The sequence below is a fragment of the Phyllobates terribilis genome, unplaced genomic scaffold (assembly GCF_046119375.1).
Source record: "Phyllobates terribilis strain yellow unplaced genomic scaffold, ASM4611937v1 Scaffold_13__5_contigs__length_258822181, whole genome shotgun sequence".
Classification (NCBI taxonomy): Eukaryota; Metazoa; Chordata; class Amphibia; order Anura; family Dendrobatidae; genus Phyllobates; species Phyllobates terribilis.
This window is the reverse complement of record NW_027362773.1, coordinates 211,516,535-211,544,165: the sequence shown is the minus strand read 5'-3', so window position 1 is coordinate 211,544,165 and position 27,631 is coordinate 211,516,535. Positions and strand designations below refer to the sequence as shown.

General features: G+C 46.6%; 1 protein-coding gene across 2 annotated transcripts; it reads right to left on the bottom strand.

Moving 5' to 3' along the window:
* Nucleotides 1–4,600: 4,600 nt before the first annotated feature.
* On the bottom strand, nt 4,601–26,547 carry LOC141174342 (mitochondrial inner membrane m-AAA protease component AFG3L1-like). 2 transcript variants are annotated; one of them, XM_073659217.1, is made up of 17 exons: nt 26,451–26,547; nt 22,463–22,737; nt 21,105–21,192; nt 19,833–19,924; nt 19,058–19,207; nt 18,522–18,590; nt 17,683–17,807; nt 17,189–17,459; nt 14,702–14,839; nt 14,459–14,612; nt 14,190–14,297; nt 13,452–13,577; nt 13,249–13,359; nt 12,899–13,014; nt 12,065–12,265; nt 6,467–6,661; nt 4,601–5,351 (listed from the first exon to the last, which is right to left on the bottom strand). In XM_073659217.1, the coding sequence occupies exons 2-17, from the start codon at nt 22,559–22,561 to the stop codon at nt 5,148–5,150; spliced, it is 2,247 nt and encodes a 748-aa protein (XP_073515318.1). In that variant the 5' UTR covers nt 22,562–22,737; nt 26,451–26,547; the 3' UTR covers nt 4,601–5,147. The 2 variants fall into 2 exon arrangements, with proteins under 2 accessions (XP_073515318.1, XP_073515319.1); XM_073659218.1 differs by lacking the exons at nt 22,463–22,737; nt 26,451–26,547 and adding an exon at nt 22,031–22,347.
* Between the last annotated feature and the right edge of the window lie 1,084 nt (nt 26,548–27,631).

Here is a 27,631-nt window from a genome sequence, read left to right as displayed (position 1 = left end):
CCCCAAACCAACTCGATTGGGTTCAGGTCTGGTGACTGTGGAGGCCAGGTCATCTGGCGTAGCACCCCATCACTCTCCTTCTTGGTCAAATAGCCCTTACACAGCCTGGAGGTGTGTTTGGGGTCATTGTCCTGATGAAAAATAAATGATGGTCCAACTGAACGCAAACCGGATGGAATAGCATGCCGCTGCAAGATGCTGTGGTAGCCATGCTGGTTCAGTATGCCTTCAATTTTGAATAAATCCCCAACAGTGTGACCAGCAACGCACCCCAACACCATCACACCTCCTCCTCCATGCTTCACAGTGGGAACCAGGCATGTAGAGTCCATCCGTTCACCTTTTCTGCGTCGCACAAAGACACGGTGGTTGGAACCAAAGATCTCAAATTTGGACTCATCAGACCAAAGCACAGATTTCCACTGGTCTAATGTCCATTCCTTGTGTTCTTTAGCCCAAACAAGTCTCTTCTGCTTGTTGCCTGTCCTTAGCAGTGGTTTCCTAGCAGCTATTTTACCATGAAGGCCTGCTGCACAAAGTCTCCTCTTAACAGTTGTTGAAGAGATGTGTCTGCTGCTAGAACTCTGTGTGGCATTGACCCGGTCTCTAATCTGAGCTGCTGTTAACCTGCGATTAAATCCCACTTATTAAACCTGACAGGGCACACCAGTGAAGTGAAAACCATTTCCGGTGACTACCTCTTGAAGCTCATCAAGAGAATGCCAAGAGTGTGCAAAGCAGTCATCAAAGCAAAAGGTGGCTACTTTGAAGAACCTAGAATATAAGACATATTTTCAGTTATTTCACACTTTTTTGTTAAGTATATAATTTAATTCCACATGTGTTAATTCATAGTTTTGATGCCTTCAGTGTGAATGTACAATTTTCATAGTCATGAAAAGACAGAAAAATCTTTAAATGAGAAGGTGTGTCCAAACTTTTGGTCTGTACTAATATATATATATATATATATTTGAAGCAGATTTTGGCAGCAGGGAAGGGTGCGGAGCTGCAGAAAAAAGAATGCCATACGCCGGGCGCCAGATGGCATGGCAGACCTATAGAGCGCGGCTTAGGGCACAGCTCGATAGCAATTAGTAATTAGATAGGTGCCATATATCCCAAATGGTTCACAAGCTATAAAATGTGGATCCCATTGCAAAATCTGTGCCATGGCCAGCACTGGTGTTTTTTATATGCCCGGGGGGTTACTTGGCTTTCTCAGATACCCAGGCTCGGGCATCGCTCTATATCCTTGGAGCTACTGATTATTTCTGATGGGTAAACTATAAAGACCTATCAAAAATAGGGTTTATTTCCTGCGGGTAAGAGACACAAGTTGCACAACCATGATGCAGCACATAGGACAGTATCAGGATATTCTAGATAAATGGGGGGGCACCTGATTGTGCACCACTTGAAGTGGTTAAAGGGACCTCCCTCATTCAGTCCTATAGCGATGACCACTTTTGCAAAGCCCCTCAGCAAGTTTACAAGATATAGATACTTTCAGAGGTGATTTTCTTACTTAAATGCATGTAAATTTGGCTAATAATTAGTTTTTCAATTAGGTGTCATTAAAAATTTTGCATCGTTCGGCTTAAAAATTGCCGGCTGCAGAATGAGTTAACTGAGAATCCGACAGTAAGCTTGTTCAGACAGAAAAGTTTTCCTGAGCTCCTCGCAGCTGATTTATAACCAGCTCAAAAATCAGCTAGGGAAGATCAAAAACAGGCAGATAAGAGAGTTACAAACTCCATGTCAAAACAAGCTCCACTGATAGATTCTCAGTCAGCTCAATCTGGAGCCTGAAATGAGCAGGAACACTAGTGGACTATAAACATGAACGAAAGAGTGAAGGGCACCACCTAAAATATTAATTGGGAGCGCCAGTAAAGCATACACAATTCAAAAAAATGTCCATATCCTTTAATGGCATCCATTTAGAAACATATTCAAACAGAGGGGTTGTCCGAGTTTTTTTTTGTAATAGCATCACTCTTGTGCATATAGGCTGTAACTTGTACTGCAGCACAATTTTATTACATTGAGCTGCAATACCAGACTTGGTCAACGGACAGGAGTGGCGCCACCTGCATAAAAAAAATAAATAAATAATAAAAAATTTTTTGACATTATCCATCTGCTTCTAATATTTGGTGCCTGAATGCACGCTGTGTGGGAAATCTTGTACCGCCATATCGTAGAGTTGATATGCTGCTGGTCTAGTTAGCGCTATGTATCACCGCAGACCCCTCGCGGTCTCCATCCGGGAAGACTTGGCACCTTTCAGTGACAAGTTTGGAAGTGTCGCGTTATATAAAAGCTTTGTGGGCGAATTAACAGCGCATAAATCATTGGTGTCGAATGGCGATAGACGTCTGCACAATGCTTCTGTTGTGAGCCGCTCTTCCCTGCCCCACTACTGATGCGGTGAAAGCTGGGAATATTCTCCATTGTACCCGCTCAGCCACACAGAAATAATAAAAAGACGAGCAATTGGGTCTTATAAATAATTAGTGGTCGCGTTGTGAGCAGAGGACGATTCCGGCTTCCGAAGGGAAGGGATGATTTATTAATGGAGGACTCAACAGGAGAAGAAGGGGCCGAGCGACAGCACAACCGAGGAAACTGCTCTCCTTACAAAGCGGAGAGTGCAGAGAAGGGTCCTATGTGTTATTCACTGCACCCAGGGGCTCCAGCATGAGAAGCATGAGGCCCGAGGGACCCGCGCTGGGTGGGCAAATTATCCCTGCCTCCTAGGAGGTTTATTACCCATCCCCCCCTCTTCCTTCATTAATGCAACTCGGCTAAAAGCAAGCAGCCACAATAGGGGAATATTGGGATAAAAGGAAGAGCTCCCTTTGTCCATAAGAATGCAATCAGATATACATTATACTCTAGAGCAGCATTCACAATTCTGCTGTAAAATACAGATGTAATGTATGTACACAGTGACTGCACCAGCAGAATAGTGAGTGCAGATCTGGAGTATAATACAGGATGTAATTCAGGATCAGCAAAGGGTAAGTAATGTAATGTATGTACACAGTGACTGTACCAGCAGAATAGTGAATGCAGCTCTGGAGTATAATACAGGATGTAACTCAGGATCAGTAATGTATGTACACAGTGACTGCACCAGCAGAATAGTGAGTGCAGCTCTGGAGTATAATACAGGATGTAACTCAGGATCAGTAATGTAATGTATGTACACAGTGACTGCACCAGCAGAATAGTGAGTGCAGCTCTGGAGTATAATACAGGATGTAACTCAGGATCAGTAATGTAATGTATGTACACAGTGACTGCACCAGCAGAATAGTGAGTGCAGCTCTGGAGTATAATACAGGATGTAACTCAGGATCAGTAATGTAATGTATGTACCAGCAGAATAGTGAGTGCAGCTTTGGCGTATAATACTTGTATCGCACATGTGGGATTGCTTTCCCTTATTTTCAGCGTCTCGGCACATGTCGCACCTCTTATTCCACCACCGCTCCTCGCATCAAACCACAATATGAGGCAGATGACGGATTATATTATATTACAATCAATACTTTATTAGCAGTAATCAACACATCTTGGAGAATGTGAGATCAGGAGTCTCCCGGCACAGAAGAGGCGTCTGGTTTTCATTACTGACTTGTTCTCTTACCACAATCCTAATTAACCCTATGTGGAGTGATAATCACGCGCCCCACGTGGCAGCACCAACACCTCATAACTGCATGATGCTTCCTATTCTCAGCTCTGCGGTGCGCGGACATCACCTGGTGTCTCTCCCTGGAGGTTCAGTTGTCATTTCTAACCAGTGCTGAATATCACTGTTGCGCTGGTGATACACGGCGGCCATTGTAAACCAGTCACTGTGACAGATACGCGCCTTCTCCTGTGCTCACTGGCGCCACTTAGTGAGCAGTATGCTTTCTCAGAACAGCCAGGACTAGTGGGCGACGGGATGTGACAAAAGTTCAGAGTACAATTCTGGCTTGGAAAATTAGCACTTCTCAAAGAGGCCACGGTATAATGTTATTACCATTCCAGCAGGAACTATAACATAAACCCCTTGAGGATGCAATGCTGCTCTCTGGGTACTTAAAGGGATTGTCCATAATCAGAAAAAACATGAGTGCTTATGTTCAGAAACAGTGTCACCCCTGACCATGGGTTCAGTCTGGTATTGCAACTCCACTCCTTTGAAGTGAATGGGGCTGAGCAGCAATAGCAACAACAGCCTCAGGATCAGGAGTAGCGCTGTTATTAGTAGGCTGTTCTGTCTGCACTATAGGTGCTGGGACTTTCAGTCTACTCCCTTCCTGAAGAGACAGAGCCCCGCCCCACTTCCTGTAGAGACAAAGACCAACTCCAACTTCTTGTAGAGACAGAGACCCGTCCCCACTTCTTGTAGAAAAACAAAGCCCAGCCCTCAACTTCTTGTAGGGACAAAGACGCGCCCCTTACTTTCTGTACCCTGCCTCTGCTGGAGACGGATTACACTTGTCAGTCAGTGGACAATAAGTTAGACAGAAGGGAGACACCTAGTGGCCAGCACTTTGGAGCGATTTCGCTGGGGTGAAAAAAAAAAACAAAATCATCATTTATAAATATTCTGATTTATCGTCTATTTAAAAATACAGGGACTACATACGGAAGTGACACCGTTTTGGCTCCTGGCACCTCCAATAATAAAATAAAATGCATCAATCCTGTAAAATGTCATCGTTACCTACAAGACACATTCAGCAGAACTGAGCAGACATCCACCGGCAGCGCCCCCTACTGACCGGAGCTGTAGAGTAAGTAGGGACCCTCTATGAGCCATGTTGGTTAGTCATTACTCCCCCTAAACCTGCACCCACCCTATAGGGTCTGCTCCCACCCTATGGGGTCTGCACCCTGAGAGCGGAGCAGTGACCTCACCAATAATGTACACAAGTGGAGGAGCAAGAATTAGGTCCGACCCCCCGCTGTTGTACTCCCACTGGATCCCGTACTCCCTGGCTGTCGCTGAGGCACTGACGGAGTTGAAAAATGGAAGAAAATTGGCCCTTTGTTGTTTTCTTGGTAGTCTTCCCTGAGATTGCGCCTTATTAGCCGAGTAATATACTCAAAGGTCCACCCCGGAGAAAGAGGCAAGTGCGGGGTTACTGCTTCGTTGTGTCACGCTCTTCAATGTTCTCTTGGTTCCAGTCTTTTAACCCTTCAGGTAATAACGTGTCCTCTTCAAAACTACCCGTCCCTTCTACAAACTCCTCGTAAGAAGACTTCTCCGGGAAGGGCCTCGGACCCAACAAGTCGATCATGTCTGATTTTTCCAAGACTTCTTTCTCCAGCAACAACTTCCCAACCTGTTGATGGCAGAAAAAAATGCAACTTATTTCTTGTATTTCCAGGTAGATTGATGTATTATGTATGGTGTATCATGGACAGAATTATTACACCCCGAAAACAAAGATTCTCCCTAACTCGTCCTATTAGGCCATGTCCTATTAGGCCATGTCCTATTAGGCCATGTTCCCACAAAGCGAAAACTCTGCATTTTTTTCCTTGCCTTTTTTTCGTGCAGAAAATAGTCTGTGTTTAATAGTTAAATAAAAGTAAATGTGACTTCATGAAAACAAATGCCACTATGGCTTTAAAGGCCGCCGTAGAACGGTTTTTTTTTTTTTTTTTTGGTGTGGAAACTGAAAAAAACTTATGTGAAAATGCAGAATCCTAGAGATAAAGAACTAAAAACTGATAAAAAAAAAGGAGTCAAATCTGTCCAAAGAACATGATGCCATGTGTGGAATAACTACGTGCACATGGAGTCTTTTTGCTGAGTTTTCGGAGCAGAAACTCTAAGTTAGCCTCCGCTTTAAAAACTCCTTGAAAGCCTGTGTGCACAGTGCCAGGTGTCCGCAGCAAAATAAGCAATAGTAATCTGCTCCGGTTATTGTGCTTTTCCTTGTTTTTTTTTTACGCCTTTTCCCCCTTTTGAGGTAGATTTGATGCATTTTTTTAGCACAAAAATGCAGGAATTCTAATTTTAAGGCTCCTCATAAAAACCTTTAGAGGTAAGAAAAATGCGTCCCCCAAAAACCCCCCCCCAGTTCAATAGTGCTTTTAAACACTTGCATTTCCTTGAAATCACAGCCATTTGCTTAAGAAGTTAAAAATAGAGAAGATATTCAGCCCCTTTATTAAAAAAAAAAAATAAAAAAAAAAAATCACCATGTTTTTACTATGTGGGAACATGGTCTCAATGAATCCTTCCCTTCCTGTTAAGTCATCTCCGGATAGTGATAGCTTGGTAGTGAGAGGAGTGTGCATGGTTTATGGAGGCCGTACACCTTCGAGGGCTCGTCTGAAAGCTTATAAATTAGCAGATTACACTGACGTAATATATACAGGGCCATTTAGGAACCTAGACGACCCTCTGAATGCAGTCATGTTGAATGCACAGACCCCGGAATGCCTTTACCTTTTCCACCTGCTCCTTGCACTGAGTAATCAGCTCCACGGTTCTCTCGTAAGCAGAGTTGATGAGGTCTCTGGCCTCCTGGTCGATGAGCTCGGCGGTCGCTTCACTATACGGTCTATCTGCAATCATTTCCCCTTGACGTCCAAGGTCAAAAGACACCTGACCCAGCTTCTTGCTCATTCCAAAGGTCACTATCTGTAAGGACAAACCAGAAACACCCAGCCAGTAAAAAAAAAAAAAAAAAAAATTAGAGAAATTACTATCACTTCATTAGGGGGGACACATGTAACCATGGGTGTATGCTGCTGCCACTAGTTAGTGGGTGTACCCTGCTGAGGAGGACCTAACTGGCAGGAAGCTATTCAGTTTTAGCTTCGTGTCACTAGGAGGCAGATACAGGTCTGCGCTCAGACCACTTTCTATCTTAGATTCCCTTGTTGTGTGTTATTAATCATCTCCATTTGTTTTTCAGATTCTGTAACCGCTCATTCTGTCTTCCCACCTAAGAGACCAAGAGAACAGTGGGGTCTGATCTACATCATACCGTCTCTGGTCTGCAAGGCAGGACCCCCCCCCCCCCACCACCCACCCAACACTTCAAGCTTGTCTCGTCCTTGTCACCCTGCCCCAGCCCACTAGTCCATCATAACGAGATAGTGACGGGAAGAAGATGTAGCCAATTCCAGGATCCCCTTCCCCGGAGCCCCTAATGCCATCCTTCTGTTCTGTGAAGAAATAATCGGGACCACGACGGGACAGGTACCCATCCTTCCTTCCTTCTCTCAGCGAGCAGACACAACAAATGTGAGGCAGTCCCAGGCCTCACAGGAGCCCCCCCATCAACCAGTGTTGAGAGCGTACCCCCCTTCCTCCCAAGTGGGCTGCAGCTCTCTCTCACTCAGTAGTCGGCCTAACAAGGTATCCCAGTCCTTGGTAGAGGTCCTGATCAACCAACCGCCCCAGTTGCTCCGATAGTTTCCCGGGATGGATCAGATGCACGTAGCTATGGCACATCATGCATAAGGTCCAGGAAGTGGACGCACTCCAGCACCATGTCTGTATCCCCTTCACCCTCTACATCATCCAGGATTGCTTCCATGTCTCACTCCTCCTCCCCAGAGGCAGCCCTGGGTTGGACCCCGAAATAGACTCAGACTAGACTTCCAATCTACAGTACATGATGGACAACCTGATAAACACCTATCAATCAGACTCTCAGGAGTCAAGGAAGATGAGCCTCCCCCCACAGAGACCTCGGTTTTCTTTATAAAAAAAAACAAAAAAACGCCCCAAGCGGATGTTCTCCAACCACAAAGAATTTGATGGAGTGTTCTCTGCAGAATGGGAACACCCAGATAAACGTTTCCAGAAAAGGAAAAGTTTGGAGATAGTGTATCCCTTCTGCCCTGGTCACCTTAAAAAGAGAGAGTTGTCTGTTGTGCTTACCCTCAATACTCCCCCCAGTCTCCCGGCTGTCCATCAGCATCATCCACTCGCTCCCTGACGGTGCCTCTCTGAAGGATCCCACAGACAGGCACGTCGAATCTCTAGCTAAGTCAGCCTTCGAGGCCGTGTTTTTGCCTCTATGTGGGTTGCCAAGGCAGTCTCTGCCTGGGCAAAGCTGTGTCAGGGCATAGTATCCATCTGACGAGTTAGCGGACCTGGCAGACAAAATCGCCCAAGCAGGAAAGTATCTGCTTTGCGCATTCTTAGACGGCACCACTCGCTCAGCTCTATCAGCCAGAAATGTCATTGCCATTCGCAATGCGGCTCAAGGCCTGGAACGCAAACATGACTTCCAAGTAGTCTCTCACCAGTCTTCCTTTCCAGGGGTCGCGCCTTTTTGGAACCAAATTATATCAAATCATCTCTGATGCCACTGGCGGTAAGAGTACCTCTCTTCCCCAAAGCCCAAGCGTCTCCCCACCAGAAGACGTGGTCTTCAGTTCCGTTCCTTTCGGCATTTTGCATACTCAGGGTCCTTATCCGGACGGGAACAGTTCATCAGGAAAGGAAAAGGCTGTCCTTCAAGCCAGCCCCCTCCTGGCTCTCGTATGGCCTTCAAGCCAAATAAGCATTCTCCAGATCTAACAGATTTTCATCTGCATGACAGGCCGTCCACACCCGAGAATCCAGTCTCAGGGTGGGTGGGTGGCTGTCTCCTTCTCTTTAGAGAATTGAGGATGCCTGGGTCAGAGAGATCATCTTCTCCGGCTACAAAATAGAATTTTCTTCTCTCCCCCCCATTATCACGTCTTCAAATCTCATCTCCCTTTAGACCCATCTCAGGTTCCTGTTTTTGTTTTGGTTTTTTTTCAGGCCATCTTTTCACTACTTCAAACAGGTGTCATTGTTCCCGCTTAAGAGCGCTTCTCAGGTTTTTATTCAAACCTTTTCGCCCTATCCTGGACCTCAGGCTTCTGAACAAGCAGGTCCGAATAAGTCACTTCAGAATGGAGTCCCTCCGTTCAGTGATAGCCTCCATGGAACCCGAGGAATTCCTCTGCTCAGTGGACATCCAAGATGCTTATCTTCACATCCCAATATGACCTCCTCATCAGAGATTCTTCTGATTCGCAGTCCACGGTACCAACTACCAATTAACAGCCCTTCTGTTCGGTTTAGCCTTAGCGCCCAGGGTCTTTACCAAGTTCATGGCAGCAGTCATTGCAATTCTACACCCCAGATGGATTCTGGTAACCCCATATCTAGACGGCCTTCTGACCAAGGCTCTGTCCTACCTGAACTGCGAGTCTCCAGATCCCTCTTGATACACTTACTTACCTAGGCTGGCCAACAAAAAGGTCTCCGCTCTCCTGCTTGGGATTCGCTCCCTCAGGTGCTTCTCGTCCTACCTCATTCGGCTCTGCAGGAGTGTCCCGAGCAAGATTATTGCCACCATAGAAGCAGTCCCCTTTGCACAGTTCCATGCACGCCCCTTCCAGTTGGCCGTATTGTCAGCCTGGGAAGAGAAGGATCCCCTTTCCCTGGACTGGCCCATCCTCCTACCCCCGCGAGTAAAACAGTCTCTACTGTGGTGGCGCCTCTCGCCTTCCATTCGGCGAGGAAGATTATTCCTTCAACTACACTGGCAGATTGTAAAGATGGACGCCAGTCTTCTCGGATGGGGGGGGCAATATTCCACTGGCACACAGTTCAAGGCCGCTAGGACATCCGAAAGTCCTCGCTTCCCATCAACATTCTGGAGCTCAGAGCCATCTAACCCTCTCTCCTTCACTGGCACGACCAGCTAGCGGGTCGCCCAGTATGGATTCAATCCGACAATGCCAGGGCTGTGGCATACATCAACTATCAGGCCGGAACGCGGAGCAAAGTGATCATGTCGGAAGTTTCTCGGATCCTGTCTTGGGCAGAGCAGTGGGTTACGGCAACCTCAGCAATACACATACCCAACATGGACAACTGGGCCGCCGACTTCCTAACACACGAGCGTCTCTCCTCGAGCGAGTGTTCTTTGAACCCAGAGGTCCAAATCTGCAAAAAGTGGGACACATCCGAAGTCGACCTGATGGCCTCCAGAACCAAAAAGTAAGGTTGCCCGCTTCCTATCCAGTTCCCGCGATCCCTTAGCGATCAGTGTCGACGCCCTGGTTCTTGCCTAATCCCAATTCGACCTTCTGTATCTATTCCCAACTCTACCCTTGATACCTAGATTCATCAAGAAGATCAAGGCAGAAGGATTACCGGTCATCCTTGTGGCCTCGGACTGGTCCAAGAGAGCCTGGTAAGCAGAGACAGTCAACCTCCACGCAGAAAACCCACGGTAACTGCCGGATCACATTCATGGTCTCTCAATTTAATGGCATAGCTCTAGAGGCCGCAGTCCTCAGGTATGTAGGTTTCTGCATTCAGGTCATTCAGACCATGATCAAGACAATAAAACTCTCGTCCTCCTGCATATACCATCGTACATGGCAGGCCTTCTTTCGCAGTTGCGAAACCAACCAGGTGGACCCCATGTCATTTACTCTCCCGTCTCTCCTGCAATTTCTTCAGTCCGGCTTGGAGTCCGGATTATCTCTCAGTTCCCTCAAAGGCCAGGCCTCTGCTTTCTCGATTTTGTTCCAAAGAAACCTGGCCTCCTGATCTCAGGTCAAGACCTTCGTGCAGGGAGTTGCACATTCGGTTTCTCCATATCGTCCTTCCGTGGACCCATGGGACCTTTACCTAGTCTGGAGTGTTCTCCAGGTTCCTCCGTTTGAACCCATAAGAGACATTGTCCTCTCCTTTCTTTCCTGGAAGGTTTCCTTCCTTGTTCCGACACCTATCAGGCGAGTCTCCGAAACTGGCAGCTATCTCATGCCGCTCTCCTCTCCTTGTCCTCCATCAGGACAAGGTGGTCCTTCGACCGGTGCTTTGATTTCTTTCCAAAGTGGTGTCTTTCTTCCACCTTACCGAGGACATCATTCTTCTGTCCTTCTGCCTGTCTCCATCCCATCCTCTGGAACAGTCCCTCCACAAGTTGGATCTTGTGAGGGCTCTGAGCCATTTACCTCTCAAAAACAGGATCCTTCAGATACTCTAACTCTTTGCTCGTGATCCCTGATGGTCATAGCAGAGGACTACCTGTCTTCTGTGCCAGGGCTGTGGGCGTCGGAGTCGTGGAGTCGGAATAAAATGGACCAACTCCGACTCCTAAAATATATAATAAATTGGATACAGTAATTCAATGCAGAATGTGGGGAATATTTTTTCATAAGAATTTGGTAAAGTTATGAAATGTCCTATAAATGTCTGTCCTATTCCTGATCTAAGGGTCTAGACTTTTAGCTGAGATGAATCTGTGCTACTGTAAATTTATCACTTAAACATGAGCCATGTATGAGGGAGTCGGAGTCATAGTCATGGAAATTGAGGAGTCGGAGGTTTGGCTTACTGACTCCACAGCCCTGTCCTGTGCCACTATCGATCGTTGGATTTGCCTTGCCATACTGGAGGCGTATCGAGTCAAAGATACACCGCCCCCACCGGGAGTGAAGGCTCACTCCACCCGTGCTGTGGGGACCCCCTGAGCCATTCGTCACCTGGCCTCTGCGACACAGCTCTGCAAGGCCGCTACCTGGTCCTCTGTCCATAACTTTTCCAAATTCTAGAGGCTGATGCGAGCCGGGCAGGAAGGTTCTACAGGCAGCAGTTGTCTGTCACCCGACCTGATCTGGATATGTCTCTTTTTGTGTCCCCCAATGAAGCGATAGAGCAAGGAGGATTTTGGGCACTCACTGTAAAATCCCTTTCTCAGAGCCATAATTGGGGGACACAGCTCCCACCCTAGTTTCATTTATGTGCTAGGTTTGGTTGTGTGTTAATGTTTGAGGTTGAATTCTCGTTGCTTCTCCTACTGCTTTCACACTAACAGATTACCTTCCTGCCAGTTGGGGGCTTTATACTACTGAGGACCTAACTTTATTTTTTGCCTAGTGTGAGCCTCCTGGTGGCAGCAGCATACACCCATGGTTTCCTGTGTCCCTCAATGAAGGCTCCAAGAAAGGGATTTTATGGTGAGTACCCAAAATCTTCTTTTAGTGATAAGGTGGAAAAAAATGATTTTGTAAAATGTAGCATTTTGTTTCCTCTGACCTGTGCATAAGCCGTCTGTGTGACCTTTTTCAGGTCGTCCTGTGCTCCGGTTGTGATGCGACCAAAGAAGATCTGTTCCGCCACGCGGCCCCCCAGCATCATACACATACGGTCAAATAGTTGTTCCTTGGTGTATAGATATTGCTCTTTTGGGAGGTATTGTGCATAACCTAAGCCTTTCCCTCGAGGAATGATCGATACCTGGATGTGGAAGAAATGAGGATATATTGTGCACTTGTGCTCACCATTTATATCATTCACCTACATTGTGAAATGAGCCGTAAAGGACACAAACTTATACAATGCATCTAAGCCTTATGGGTCGATTCATCAAAGCTTTTACGCCAGAAAAGCGGAATAAAAGCTTTGAAAAGTTGCTAATTTTAGCGCAACTTTAACAATTTTCGACTTTAGTGATTTCACACCAGGATAAATCTGATCTGCTGTAATGGGTGGCACTGAGGAGGAGGCGTCTGCCCGTCCAATTCATCAAAGTGACGGCGTTTGGTAGGGCAGAAATGCTACTCCTATCCCTGATTGGCACGGCGCACACCACAGAGAAGATGGGCCAAATTTATTAAGTGACGAGCACTACTCTAGTCTTGATGAATCGGGCCTTTAATGTCCAAAAAAAAAAAAAAAAAAAAAAGAGGAGACATGTCTGTTTTTGTTCTGAGTCATGAATCAAACTCAAATTTTTTTTCACTGTGAGACCACAAGAAGCGACTCGTTCCAAGCAGCAAAAACTCTGTCAACCTGCAGTGGACAATTTTAAAGCAAAATTTTGTGGCAAGTGACAAAGTAATTATGTAATGGTTTCTATTTATACGTCACCTTGAGAAGAGGGTCTGCATGTTCCAAGAACCAGCCAACCACCGCATGTCCAGCCTCATGGTACGCCACGGTCCGCTTCTCATCTGGCTGAAGGACCTGAGTCTTTTTCTCCAGTCCTAAAGCAGAAGGGTCTAATGTAATGAATCTTAGAAAGGGTAAAGTACTGAAACGTAAGGCACAGAGCAAAGAGTAAAGCACAATCATGCATCCTTGTCCTACAGTTTATCCTTGATGTATGTACACAAGGTAACCAGCACAGCTATGAGGAGTCCGCACCTGTACTGCACATTACACTACAATACTACACTCGCTGAATGGGATATAAAAGCTGTAACCTCCAATGTTCTCACCTCCAATGACGCGTTCAATTGCCTTCTCAAAGTGCTTCTCTAGCACATACTCATTCAGGTGTCTCGCTGCGATCAGAGCTGCCTCGTTACAGACATTGGCGATATCAGCACCTGAGATAAGGGGCATAAGACGTCACAGGGCAGGAAGAAGCAGAGATGAGCTGATCATTGTATCTCTAGGACAATATCGGGGTAATCCTCACCTGTAAAGCCTGGAGTTAGAGCCGACAACTTCCGAGACAGGTCATCCTTACTGAAGTTCTCGGGCAACTTCAAAGGACGCAGGTGAACCTTAAAAATAGAGGCTCTTCCTTTTATATCAGGGGGACCTATAGAAAGAAAAGAATAGGACAAAAACTCTTTATAACAACCATGACTAATAAAAAAGTATAAAGGCAAACATTTCCCATGGAGTCCCATTGTAAAAAGTAATAATTTTTTTCTTTAAATACAAAAAAAACTATATATATATATATATATATATATATATATATATATATATATATATATATATATATATATATATACACACACACGTAATGCGAGCATGGTGCACTACACGTACCTGTGCGATGATGGTTGTGCGAGTGGGTGTTAATCAGCATTTTACACCTCTGCTGCCTCAACCTGTTATCATGGGGGTCTTGCTGTATTCTGCGGTGCATTAGAATTGGTAATTATGGCCTTCTTATATGTGACGGTTGTTTTTGGAATCAGTGAATTGCAGTACCATATGCGACCATGACACGTGTCACAATCTCTCCTGGAGTGGCGGTGGTCAGTCATGCTCACATATACATTTGAAACCCCAATTTTTGTGATAGTTGGGGGTCCCCGCAGTTATACCCCTAATTCTCATATACTTACATCTTTTTAATAGGTGATGATGTAGTTTATGGGACAATCCCCGTAATACAATTTCTTCATGACTTACGACCTACCAATGAAGATTTGCCGATCAAATCGCCCAGGTCTCATCAAAGCGGGATCCAGTATATCTGCGCGGTTGGTGCCGGCCAAGACGACCACATTTGTGTCGGAGTTAAAACCTACAGCAAAAAAACAAACAAAAAAAAAAACACAACAGAGCAATGAGATATCAGAGATGTCTGGACGATCAGTGGTCCTTATCCTGAGGCTCCCCAAGTGTTGTAGACCTCCAGTTCTGGCCCCTCTGCCATGGCTGCAGCTCTCTGTGATCAGTACTCACCATCCATCTCTACTAGCAGCTGGTTTAAGGTGTTTTCTTGCTCACTGTGCCCCCCGAAGTTCCCTTGTCCTCGTTTCCTGCCGACAGCATCGATCTCATCGATAAAGAGAATACATGGAGCGTTCTTGCGAGCCAACACAAACATGTCCCGCACCTACAGGATAAAGATATAAAAGGCCAGATCTAGTATAGAAACAATAAGGATGTGGAGGGGCCCGTGGCATCACCTCGTTATATACATACTCTGGCTGGGCCAACTCCGACAAACATTTCCAGGAACTCTGATCCATTCACGGTTATAAACGGAACATTGGCTTCTCCAGCAGTCGCCTTCGCAAGGAGGGTCTTGCCGGTGCCTGGGGGTCCGGTGAGCATTGCTCCCTATTCAAGTTAGCAGAAAGAAAATGGTGTATCCTTGGCTATTTCTTAAAGGCAACCTGTGTAGCCTGTTAAGCTGCCTTCTGTTAGGGTGGGATAAAGTAGTGGGAGACATGTAGATTTTACAGCAATCATTTAATAGCTCGTGTAGACAGGCTGACCTCACTTCTATGTGCAGGACAATGGTTAATAGGATCGTTCTGTGCACGTACACTATCATGTGATCGGCAGCACATCTCCTGCTTACATGTGCTGCCAAGAACAAACTTGCTAAATTGTTTTACCAGACGAACGACCCTTATATCAGCCAGTGTAAAACAGGCCCTGAGGTCCTTGTCAGTACCATCCCGTATACATAATGAACAGGATATGGTGATCGCAGGAGTGCGAAGAAATGGACGCCACTAATCTACACATTAGACCAGTGGTCCCCAACCTTTTTTGCACCAGGGACCGGCTTGAAGCAAGATCATTTTTCCATGGCCCAGCAAGGAGGGGGTGGGGTGGGCGGGGCAATGGAGGGATTTGGAGTTTAGTGCATACTTATCATATAGTGTAGACCAGGTCCCCGCCAGGAGCTATGCCAGGAGCCCCACATAATGTGCTGTGCCAGGAGCCGCATCACTGAGGCCCCATCACGCCCTGCAGCAGGACAGGGCAGCTGTCCTGACAGCTGCTGTTCAGCTGCATTTACTTCATCCCAGGGGCGGACACAGACTGTAGTGGGCCCCTGTGCAAGAAATTTTTGGGGGCCCCCCCCGCCCTTCATAAGGCAACAAAGTTATGTAAACATAACCCCCCCCCCCATGTGCATCTCTCACCCCCCCATGTGCAGCTCACCCCCCGTGCATCTCTCATCCACCCCCCGTGCATCTCTCATCTCTCCCCTCCCCCCATGTGCATCTCTCATCTCTCCCCTCCCCCCCATGTGCATCTCTCATATCTCCCCTGCCCCCCCCATGTGCATCTCTCCCCTCCCCCCCATGTGCATCTCTCCCCTCCCCCCCATGTGCATCTCTCATCTCTCCCCTGCCCCCCCCATGTGCATCTCTCCCCTCCCCCCCATGTGCATCTCTCATCTCTCCCCTGCCCCCCCCATGTGCATCTCTCCCCTCCCCCCCATGTGCATCTCTCCCCTCCCCCCCATGTGCATCTCTCCCCTCCCCCCCATGTGCATCTCTCATCTCTCCCCTCCCCCCCATGTGCATCTCTCATCTCTCCCCTCCCCCCCATGTGCATCTCCCATTCCCCCCACTCCTAGTTAATTGTATTTAAAAAAAAATAAAACTTGTTATACTTACCCCCATGCGATCCCTGCAGAATCCTGGCGCTCGTCCAAATCGCTGACACCAGGTTCTCCTGCCTTCCGGTCATGTGACGGCGCCGTCACATGACCGGAAGTCAGAGGAATTATGAGATGTCCTGGACCCGGCGCTTTGCATGGGGCCGGGGGCCCCATGAGGAGAGAGACGCACAAGAGGGGGCTCCGAGGGGGCTCCTACCGGCCGGGCCCCATACTGGAGTCAGGGCAGTCATGCCCTGATGGCGGCCCTGCTGGAGGGGCCCCCTCTCCCTCGGGGCCCCCGTTCAATGAACCGGCTGCACGGGCGGTAGTTCCGCCCCTGCTTCATCCTGCTTCAGGACCTGTGGTGACATCACAGTTATGTACCTTGATGTCATCACAGGTCCTCTACAGGTCTACCCTGCGGGAGTCTAGAACAGCGGGCAGCATCCACCCCACACAGTGTGCTCTGAGCCACCGCAGACCAGAGCACACTGTCAATGTTTAGTGATTGTCTGTGGCGGTGCCGCGGACCGGCTGAAAAACCCCAACGGCCCGGTCCTGATCCGCGGACCGGCGGTTGGGGACCTCTGCATTAGACTAATGTCGTCTGATTCCACCGATATCAACAGGTTCGGTCTAATGTAAATAGGGGCACCTGCCGACTGATGTTTGGGGGAGATGCCGATTGGGCATATCCAATTTCAGACTGCTGATCGCATTGTCCTTCCGGACATAAAGTGCCGTCCGATCTGTCAGTCAGAGAACACAGGAATGCTTGGCAGAATGAGCGCTCAGGTGTATGGGAGAGTCAGTTGAGATGACTGTTGGACAAGCGATCAGAGAAAGCATCGTTCAGCCGACAGCCATCTAATGTGTATAGCCTCAATATTAAAGAATTGGATAAGATCCTTCCCAACAATCTCTGTATTTAGTGTTGAAAGGAAAATGGGAAAAAACACACACTTGAAATCTAAAACATAGCAGAGACTACCCTGCTGTAACCTGTGTAATAGAAAATGGATGCAATGCCCATCTCGTAAAATTCCCACTTCTCCACGCTCTCTTACCCGGGGTATCTTCGCCCCCAAATCGTGATATTGTTTGGGATTTTTGAGAAAATTCACAAATTCCATTATCTCCAATTTTGCCTCTTCGCATCCGGCCACATCACGAAACTTGACATTGATGTTTCCTTTCATCATCTTGGCGGTTGTCTCCCCGATGCCAAAAATTCCACCGCTTTTCCCTCCTCGGACAGAGCCCATAATACCTCTGCGCAGGCTATAAATTATGTATCCTACGATGAGTAGTGAGGGAATGAGGCTCATCAGGAAAGACCTGCAAAAACAAGCAAAGACATAGGTAAGAAAAAAAAGCAATGCAATCCTTTATTCATATAGAACCACATAGCTTTTTTATGTTATCTATTGCTTTCTGTTATCAGCCATGTGAAGAAGGGGGCACACTGAAGCTTTCGTTATAAGAATTCATCATCATTTATCATTTAAATAGACGTGATGTAGCTTTTTTCCCCCATTTTGTATCCAATCTACGAACCCACCCATCGCTCTCGGTGCTGTATAGGACATTGATACGATCAGCCGGTTCGATCCCCAGATCCTGCTGTGCCATCTCCAGATTGCGCTCAAAGCTGTCCACGCTGCCAATATTAAACCAAGCTTGTGCCTGACAGTTACAAAAGGATGAAACATGATATTTCATATACTTTTCTACAATGTATATACAACCACAACGCCTAAAAAAAGTTAGGCCGCTGAGTAAAATGTAAAGAAAACAATGATTTAGAAATCTCTTATCGCCATATTTTATTCACAGCAGATCAGAAGTTCAATATTGGACATTTTTCCATTTCACTTGAAAAAATTAACTAATTTAGAAATTGACGGCAGCGACACTTCTCAATACTGCCCGGGCCGTGTCTCTTCTTTTTACAACAGTCTGTAAACGTCTGGGAAGTGAGGAGACAATCGCTGGAGTTTTGTGCGCAGTCAGACAGCCTTATAAATTGGAACGCAGTGCATGGACTGGCCGGCGGCTCTTCCGAACTGAACGTGACAGCTGCATAAAAATACAATGAAGTTGTCACATTCGGGATCGGGTCGCACACCGCGTTTTGCTCTCGCTCTGATTCATACGGCCGTCTGACTGTGCCCTTTGGGAGAAGAATGTTATCCCGTTCTTGTCTGATGTCAGATTCTCGCTAATCCTCAGTCCGGGGTGTTCGTCGGATTTTTCCTTTTACAGCTTCCTAACATTTTAGGAATTGGGATGATACAAAGACAAACTAATAAAATCCGCTGCACATGCTGGAAGCAGAGCGGTGAATGCTACAGCTGGGAACTTGCCATCAGCGGCAGGGTGGATGATGGGTGTCCTTACCTCATAGGAGACCCCGTGCGCAGGAATCACTCTCACATATTGCTTATTCACAATTTCTAGTCGACCAACCTGCAAAGAATAGAAAAAGAAATAAAAATCAAGACTAAATTTGACAGGTAAAAATGTATCTCCAAAGATAAGAAGGTGTCCGGCATCCCCTTATCTCTCCTTTTGTTGATGCCTGAACCAGTCATGAGAGATGATGGCGCAACCAAGACAAAGGTTTCTTGATAAATCAGCAGTCTACAATAATTATGGCCCCTATTTAACATAAATAAGGTCAGATATTTATTGGTGGATCCCGGAAAATCCCATGAGATCTGCCAAAAATCAAACCTGCGATGTGGCAGCACAAACCAAGGATCACACAGGATTGATTTTATGTTGTCTAAGTCTTTATCTCCTCTGGAGATAAGTGGCGCTATATATAAGCAGCTGCTTATCTCCATGAACTTCCCTATGGATGATAGTAGATAAATACATCAACCTGCCCACATCTCACTAGAGCAAGACTCGCCGTATTCGACGATACCTACCAGCCCTCTTTCCAGGTAGAGATGGACAAACTCCTTCCAACTAATTTCCTTTCCGGAGTCTCGAAGGTAAAAAACGGCAAATCCGGTGACCAGTCCGGCTCCGAGGAACATAAGGCTGCGGAAATCTTTATCATCCCATGGGAATTCGCCCTGTAGTGACAAATCAGGAGGAACAAATGTTAATATTTGCAGAGATGAGGCCGATTACCTGGAGCGTTCGCCCATGGCATTGTTAAAACTAAATCCTTCTCCATCATTTTGGTTTTAATCAACAATAACCAGAGGCCAAATAATAAGAAATCACATTTTCATTTATAGGTTTGGAAGCCTTGTGTATATTCCTACAGGGATGGATCTGACCCACGTGGCAGATGCTTAAAGGGACTGGACCATGAACATTTATCACCTTTCCACAGAGAAGGTGGCAAATGATATGATCGCTGGGAATCCCATGTCTCCCATGGATTAAAGTGGTGGTCAAGTCTCCATTCAATGCCTGCAAGCAGTCTCGTAAACACAGAATGTAGTGACTAATATTGCATACAATTGGGGGACACCAAGCCCATCTTTGTGACCAGTGGTGGCCCGTGTGGTTGGACCGCCACAGTGCAGCTTTCCTACAGAAAAAGGGTGGGGGAGGGGACTTGTATTAGATCTACCCTTCTGTATCAGTGTTCCTGTTCATGGGAAGGGCCGGCAGACACATCTGGGTGACTGCTACCTGTGCAGGTCTATGTGGGGTATTTTGGATATCGACAGATGGACTCTGACACACCTTCTGCACTCTCTTCCACCAGCCGGGCTCTTTCCTACTTCCATCCTTTTTACTGTTGTTCCCGCCGTTGCCTGGTGAACCCGATTCTTTGTCTGTAATGAACATCACATTAAAGGAGAGAAAAAAAAAGCAACAGTGCAGTCATACAACCTGGCATCCGGCAGCAAAGGAAGAGATGATTACATCCAAGTCTCTTCTTGAAGCTATGTACAAGATCAATGTTAAAGGGATTGTCCGAGATTAAAGGGTACCTATCATTTTATTTATTATCTGCTCCCTTCCTTATGTGTCCTGGCAATCAGTAGGTGTCAGGGTCCTGAGACCCCCTGCCAATTGCTAAAAAAAATGCTCAGCATGAAGAATCGCTGACTTCTTGCAGTGCAGTGAATTGTTTCAACAGAAAGTTTATGAGCCCAAACAAAGAGTGAAGACTTTCTATTGAGCCTGTACAATGCTTTGTATACAGGCACATGTAGGGATGACATGTTGGGAAGCTAACAGATATTAAATTAGAAATAAAATAATAGGTACACTTAAGACAATGTATAAAATCTGCTTTTTTTTCCCCAAACACAGCGCTACACCAGCCTGCAGGTTGTGTGCAGTATTTTAAAGAAGTTGGCCACAACTTTTTAATATGCCCCCAATGTATTACCCCGGGGCCCATAAGTGTCTTTGTAAATACCTTCTGTTGCAGGTTCTGCCTGAGAGAGGCGTATCGGTGGCCGCTCACAGGCATCACGACAAGTGAGGCGTGACTCAGCGCTGGGGTCCCCACTGTGGCTGCTGGGTTGTGGGTGGGGTTACCCCCCGCGTCACACCCAGCATCCACCGCGCACTTTCCCAGTGAAAGAGGAGAGGGAGAGCGCGCGGTGGATGCTGGGTGTGATGTGTGGGGTAACCCCACCCACAACCCAGCAGCCACCGGTGGAATGCAGAAGAGGGACCCTCGGCTGCAGCCGGAACTTGTTGTGACGTCAGCGGATGTCACAGCCGGCTACAGCCGGGGGTCACGTGATGCCTGTGAGCGGCCAGTGATAGCGCCGCTCACAGACAGTAACTGCAACAGAAGGTAATTAGAAAAACATTTATGGGCCCCAGGAGGGGATATATTGGGGAAGGGGGATAATAAGTAGTGGACAACCCCATTAACTTCAAAAGGATTCAGCTATAATATATGGCAACACAAGTTTTTTATTATTTTTTTTTTTTTATTTTGCACATCCCCTTTAAAGTTTATTTTCCTTGTTAATAGCAGCGGCATTTACATACCTCTATAAGGTTTAGAGCCTGTGAATGATAACATTGGTGATGGCCTCCATTGGTGATACTGATGGAATGCCAGGCTTCCTCTCAAAGACTGCAACAGAAAAGAACAAGGGAGTTTGTATATTCTCCCTGTGTTTGTGTGGGTTTTTTCCTCCGGGTTCTCCGGTTTCCTCCCACACTCCAAAGACATACTTATAGGGAATGTAGATTGTGTGCCCCAATGGGGACAGTGCCCATAATGTCTATAAAGTGCTGTGCAATTGATGGCACTATATAAGTGAGTAAAATAAATAAGGGGGTAACAATGAAAAGAAGAATTAGTTCCCTTATAGCAGCGGCCAGAAACCACCACTGCACTTTGGTTTTCTATTCTTAAAGGGTTAATTCCCACCTTCATAAATAGATAGTAAAATACAAGTAATTTACGGCTTATGAAAATCTGCAGTATTTTTTTTACATATTTACACTTTTCAGCTCGTTGCCTTGGCGACCGACCACCGCTGTTGCTAGACAACAGAACATGTGCATTGCTTACAAGCTCTTCTCTACTGAGCTTGTAAGTGAAGCTGAACAGGATCACTGGAGAGCACGGTTGTTTCTTAGTGCTTACAAGCTAGACAGCAGCGGTGGTCGGTCTCCTAGGCAACGAGCTGTAAACAAGTGAAAAGTGTAACTAACATTTCAGAAATTTTGATCAGTGGGGGTCCGGGTGCTGTGACCCCTGTATCGATCTCTGAAACAAAAGGAGTAGAAGAGACCAGAAGGGCTTTGCGCTCAGCTCCCCGTGGAAAAGAGGGGCTGATGGGGTACAGACTCAGACTCTATCTGCCCATAGAAACCCCCACTGATAAATTCTGACATCTCTAAGCTCCCCTGACATGACAGCGACTCGTCAGCCATTGTTAATATCTCTGCTTGCTGTCAGTTACCTTTACAGCCCATCAGTCAATCCAGTCAACCGTTTGCTGAAAATGGGGCCCCAAATCCTCATTTTTAGGCTAAGACCAGGACACCCTCTCCTTAGAGAGTCAGATCTTCAGGCGCTCCATTGCACAGCTGAGGGGTTGCTACAGTTGCATCCAATCTAGATAGCTCTTTTGTGAGTTCAGCACAGATCTCTCCTCTCCTGAGGGTTTGTTACAATGTGTCAAGTGTCACTTTAATGTTCTGGCTGTCAGGACTCCATACAATTGCAGCAGATCCTAAGCAGTGAGAGGTATCCGGCTTTCAGCCTCTGCACATTAATAAGGTCACAATTCAAAGGCAGCAAGCAGAGGTGGTGAAAGCAGGAAGACCTTGCACATGTATAGATGAGCTGTGGTGACTTCTGACAAGCCTGGCACACGCAGCACAGTCCTCACCTGACGGGCCCCAGCCCCGCATGACAGACCCCGCCACCAGCCGGCCCGACAACACCTCACAACCCCGGAGGAGAACAGGCGTCCGAGCCCGGCACTCATCTCACTCAACTGTATGAGGCTGAAGCAATGTCACTGAAACTGGTACAGACTGGACTCCGACCTGCGCCTGTCAACTTTCAGCCAATAGAAAAGCGGCATTCCGGGCAGGCAGCAATAGGGCACACTGAAGGGGGCCTTCACAGCCGGTCCTTCTGTGTCCTTCACATATTGTTTTCCTGAAAGGAACAGAGTATAGACTTATTGGTTCCTAGGTATTTAGTATACATTTTTAGGTTCCCAAGTCTCTATAGGTGAGAAATGACATCTCGTTCTGATAGTATTGTCATAAATCCAGTGTTTAACATATGTATATGTAGTAACAGGGGCTCAATAAAGGGGTTTTCTAGTTTTGGAAAACCTACGTCCCTCGGTTGCAGTTTGTGCGTAGAAATATATACAGGTGCATCTCACTAAATTAGAATATCATCAAAAAGTTAATTTATTTCAGTTCTTCAATACAAAAAGTGAACCTCATATATTATATAGTCATTACAAACAGAGTGATCTATTTCGGGTGTTTTTATGTTAATGTTGATTATGGCTTACAGCCAATGAAAACACAAAAGTCATTATCTCAGTAAATTAGAATACTTTATAACAGCTTAAAAAATGTTTTTAAAATCTGAAATGTTGTCCTACTGAAATGTATGTTCAGTAAATGCCCTCAATACTTGGTCGGGCTCCTTTTGCATCAATTACTGCATCAATGCGGCAATGTGGCATGGAGGCGATCAGCCTGTGGCACTGCTGAGGTGTTATGGAAGCCCAGGTTGCTTTGATAGCAGCCTTCAGCTTGTCTGCATTGTTGGGTCTGGTGTCTCTCATCTTCCTCTTGACAATACCCCATAGATTCTCTATAATAGATTCTCTATGGGGTTAAGGTCAGGCGAGTTTGCTGCCAATCAAGTACAGTGATGCTGTTGTGTGTAAACCAGGTATTGGTACTTTTGGCAGTGTGGACAGGTGCCAAGTCCTGCTGGAGAATGACATTTCCATCTCCAAACAGCTTGTCGGCAGAGGGAAGCATGAAATGCTCTAAAATGTCCTGGTAGACGGCTGAGCTGACTTTGGTGTTGATAAAACACAGTGGACCTACACCAGCAGATGACATGGCTCCCCAAACCATCACTGATTGTGGAAACTTCACACTAGACCTCCAGCAGCTTGGATTGTGGCCTCTCCACTCTTCCTCCAGAATCTGGGACCTTGTGGAGTGTCAATGACTGCCTCCTGGACTTCTGTCAAGGCAGCAGTCTTCCCCATGATTGTGGAGCCTACTGAAACAGACTAAGGGGGCTTTTTAAATGCTTAGGAAGCCATTGCAGGTGTTTTTTTGTTAATTATTTTAATTTACTGAGATAATGACTTGTGTTTTCATTGGCTGTAAGCCATAATCATCAACATTAACAGAAATAAACACTTGAAATAGATCACTTTGTTTGTAATGACTCTATATAATGAGTTTCACTTTTTGTATTGAAGAACTGAAATAAATTAACTTTTTGATGATATTCTAATTTAGTGAGATGCACCTGCATATAAATATAAATTTAAGAGTGTGTTCCTTACACACCCTCCCCGGGTCCAGCACTGAGTTTCTGACGTTGGTACGGCCACATTCACACATTCAGTATTTGAATTGCAAAAAGAACTTCGGCACTCCATACATGAATATATAAGAAATATTGTATCTAGACTAATGTCACTTTGAAAAATGAAGGTTTTTTGCGCATAATTTGGCCAATTTATGCGTGCCCATCAACCACGACAAGGTCACCTTCGTATGATGGGAAACTACGCTACGCTACCACTGGATATGCCACTCTTGGGCTGTAAGCCTGTATGGACAATATGTCTCTGCTTGGGCTTTTAACCTACAATGTATGGGCTGGTAGAGCTAGTTAAAACCACCTGTGACTGAATGGGAGGGACACATGGTCAGAAAAAAGGCTGTCAAACTTCTAATAGTGTGAACACGTACCTGCTGCAATGCTCCAGGAGCGGGATCCCAAAAATGATTAATAGAAAAAAAAGAGAGGGGTCGCTCACTGGTCTATTCGGGTGCTCTGAAGAAAAGAGTAATCTCAATTGCAAAAAGAACTTCGGCACTCCATACATGAATATATAAGAAATATTGTATCTAGACTAATGTCACTTTGAAAAATGAAGGTTTTTTGCGCATAATTTGGCCAATTTATGTGTGCCCATCAACCACAACAAGGTCACCTTCGTATGATGGGAAACTACGCTACGCTACCACTGGATATGCCACTCTTGGGCTGTAAGCCTGTATGGACAATATGTCTATGCTTGGGCTTTTAACCTACAATGTATGGGCTGGTAGAGCTAGTTAAAACCACCTGTGACTGAATTTTTTATTTTTTTTATTTTTTTTTTTCTACATTCAGTATTTGGTCAGTATTTTACATCAGTATTTGTAAGCCAAAACCAGGAGTGGAACAATCAGAGGAAAAGTATAATAGAAACACGTCACCACTTCTACATTTTTCACCCACTCCTGGTTTTGGTTTAAAAATACTGATGTAAAATACTGACCAAATACTGAACGTGTGAGCATGGCCTACCTGTTAATGTCCTCGGTGCTGCAGCCAATCAGTGAGTTCAGTAATTGGCTTCAACACTGTCGACATGACATCCAGACTTACTCACCCTCCCCGGGTCCAGCCGAGACGCTGCTGCTGTGCCCATTGATGCTGTTAATCATGTCTGCGGTGCTGCAGCCAATCAGTGCGTTCAGTGATTGGCTGCAGTGCTGTCTACATGACTTCCAGACACCTGGGGCAGAGGAGACTCAGGGCTAGTCCCGGGGAGGGTGAGTAAGGCAGAGTTTACTTTAGAACAGGGGTGGGCAATTAATTTTCCCGAGGGGCCACATGAGAGACTGTGACTGTTGGGGAGGGCCGAACCAATAGGCTGAAATTAATTCTGCTCAATATTAATATTAACATATTAATTCTAATTATTATTATTAATGATTACATAAATATGAATTGTGTAACTTAATATTGAGCAGAATTAAGTGTGCTGACATCCCCCTATATACAGCTTGAGCCCCCACACAGCCTCTCTATATACAGCATGAGCCCTACACAGCCCCCCATGTCCATTATGAGTCCCACACAGCCCCACAAGGCCAGCATGAGCCCCACACAGCCCCCCCATGTTCACCATGAGCCCCACACAGCCCCGCCCGTGTTCAGCATGAGCCCCACACAGCCAACCCGTGTCCTGCATGATCCCCACACAGCCCCACTGTGTCCAGCATGAGCCCCACACAGCCCCCCCATGTCCAGCATGAGCCCCACACAGCCCCCCCGTGGCCAGCATGAGCCCCACACATCCCTCCCATGTCCAGCATGAGCCCCACACAGCCCCCTCATGTCCAGTATGAGAGCCCAAGAGCCTCCCCAGTGTCCAGCATGACAGCCCTCCCTAGTTTCCAGTATGACAGCCCGACTTAGTGTCCAGCATTAAAGCCTCCCAGTGCCCAGCATTAAAGCCCCCCAGTTTCCAGTATGAGAGCACCCCTGTGTCCAGCATGACAGCCCTCCTTATTGTCCAGCATGAGAGCCCCCCAGTGTCTCCAGCATGACAGCCCTCCCCAGTGTCCAGCATGACAGCCCCCCCTGTGTCCAGCATGACAGCCCTTCCCAGTGTCTCCAGCATGACAGCCCCCCCTGTGTCCAGCATGAGAGCCCCTCTGTGTCCAGCATGAGAGCCCCCCCCTGTGTCCAGCATGAGAGCCTCCCTGTGTCCAGCATGAGAGCCCCCCTGTGTTCAGCCTGAGAGTACCCCCCCTGTGTCCAGCATTAAAGCCCCCCCTTCGTCCAGCATGAGAGTGCCCCCCCTGTGTCCAGCATATACTTACCTCACTCCCTGTTCCCCTGGCGCTCCTGTCTGAGAAGCACTGACTCTCCGCAGTGCACAGGCTGACGCCATCGCGTCAGCTGTTTCTAATGCTGATTGATGGAAGAGCGAGGTAGCAGCCCCTCCTCCACCAATGCATTCACAGCGGATTGAGACCGCGGATTGAGACAGCGGTGACGGCGGGCAGTGACGGCATGTGTGTGAGCTGGGAAGGGCATAGTGCGGCCCGTGGGCCACTGTTATCAGCCCCTTGGCAGTCTTGGTCCACGGGCCGGACTGGAACAGCCAGAGGGCCGAATGTGGCCCGCGGGCCGCACTTTGCCCAAGTCTGCTTTAGAACAAACCTTAGCTGGAGAACAGGGATATGGATGACCCATACACCCGGAGGCCCCAACATCCCGATCCCAGGCACAGAAAACATTTAGAAACAAGTTTTTTGTTCAATGAGAGTTGGGAAGTAAAATTTACACAAACTGATTTTATGGAGGGAGGTGCAAATCATGACAAATAATGCATCAAAACTGGCATGTGTAAAAAATAGAGGGTAGGGGTCAGGGCATGGTGACTCTCAGAGCTGCACGTCGGCCCCCTGACTGACTTCCCTGATGTTCTGCTGCCAAGGGATGAATTATGCAATCACATCATTAACAGAATGTCCTGTTTAAGGCCACGGCCCCACTATCAGTATTTGGTCAGTATTCAGTCAGTATTTTTTCTCAGGAGTGGGAGCCAAAACCAGTTGATGAACAATTAGTGAAAAGGTATAATAGAAACAAGTCACCAATTCTGCATTTATCACCCACTCCTGAGAAAAAATACTGATCAAATACGGATAGTGGGGCCGTGGCCTAAATGTAATTCTCTTGCTTTTCTTCATGTGTTGTGTATGAGGGGAGGAGGGCTTTATGAATGGGGTTGTCCAGTATTACATGGTGTCTACGTGAACTTATAAATTGCTTTAGCCATTTTTTGCCATTGATTATCCCTGTCCTGCGATGACAGATCCCTGTACGCCGTTGTCAGAACCACACATTGCATATTTTTCATCTTTGATTGCTGCTCAGCTTCATTTACTAGAACACCGACAACCCCTTTAATTTACGGGGTTCCCAGTATTATGCTAGGTTCACAGTTTTTCTACAGTAAAAACGTCGCTGACTACATGCAGATATTACTGGGGTT

Excerpts from the sequence above, each read along its gene's own strand:
- LOC141174342 (XM_073659217.1), bottom strand. The coding sequence starts at position 22,561 with ATGAGTGCCGGGCTCGGACGCCTGTTCTCCTCCGGGGTTGTGAGGTGT. Across the intron at positions 14,298-14,458 it reads GCTGCTAGTAGAGATGGATG|GTTTTAACTCCGACACAAAT; the intron begins GTGAGTACTGAT and ends TTTTTGCTGTAG. Across the intron at positions 13,578-14,189 it reads TGATCGGCAAATCTTCATTG|GTCCCCCTGATATAAAAGGA; the intron begins GTAGGTCGTAAG and ends TTCTTTCTATAG.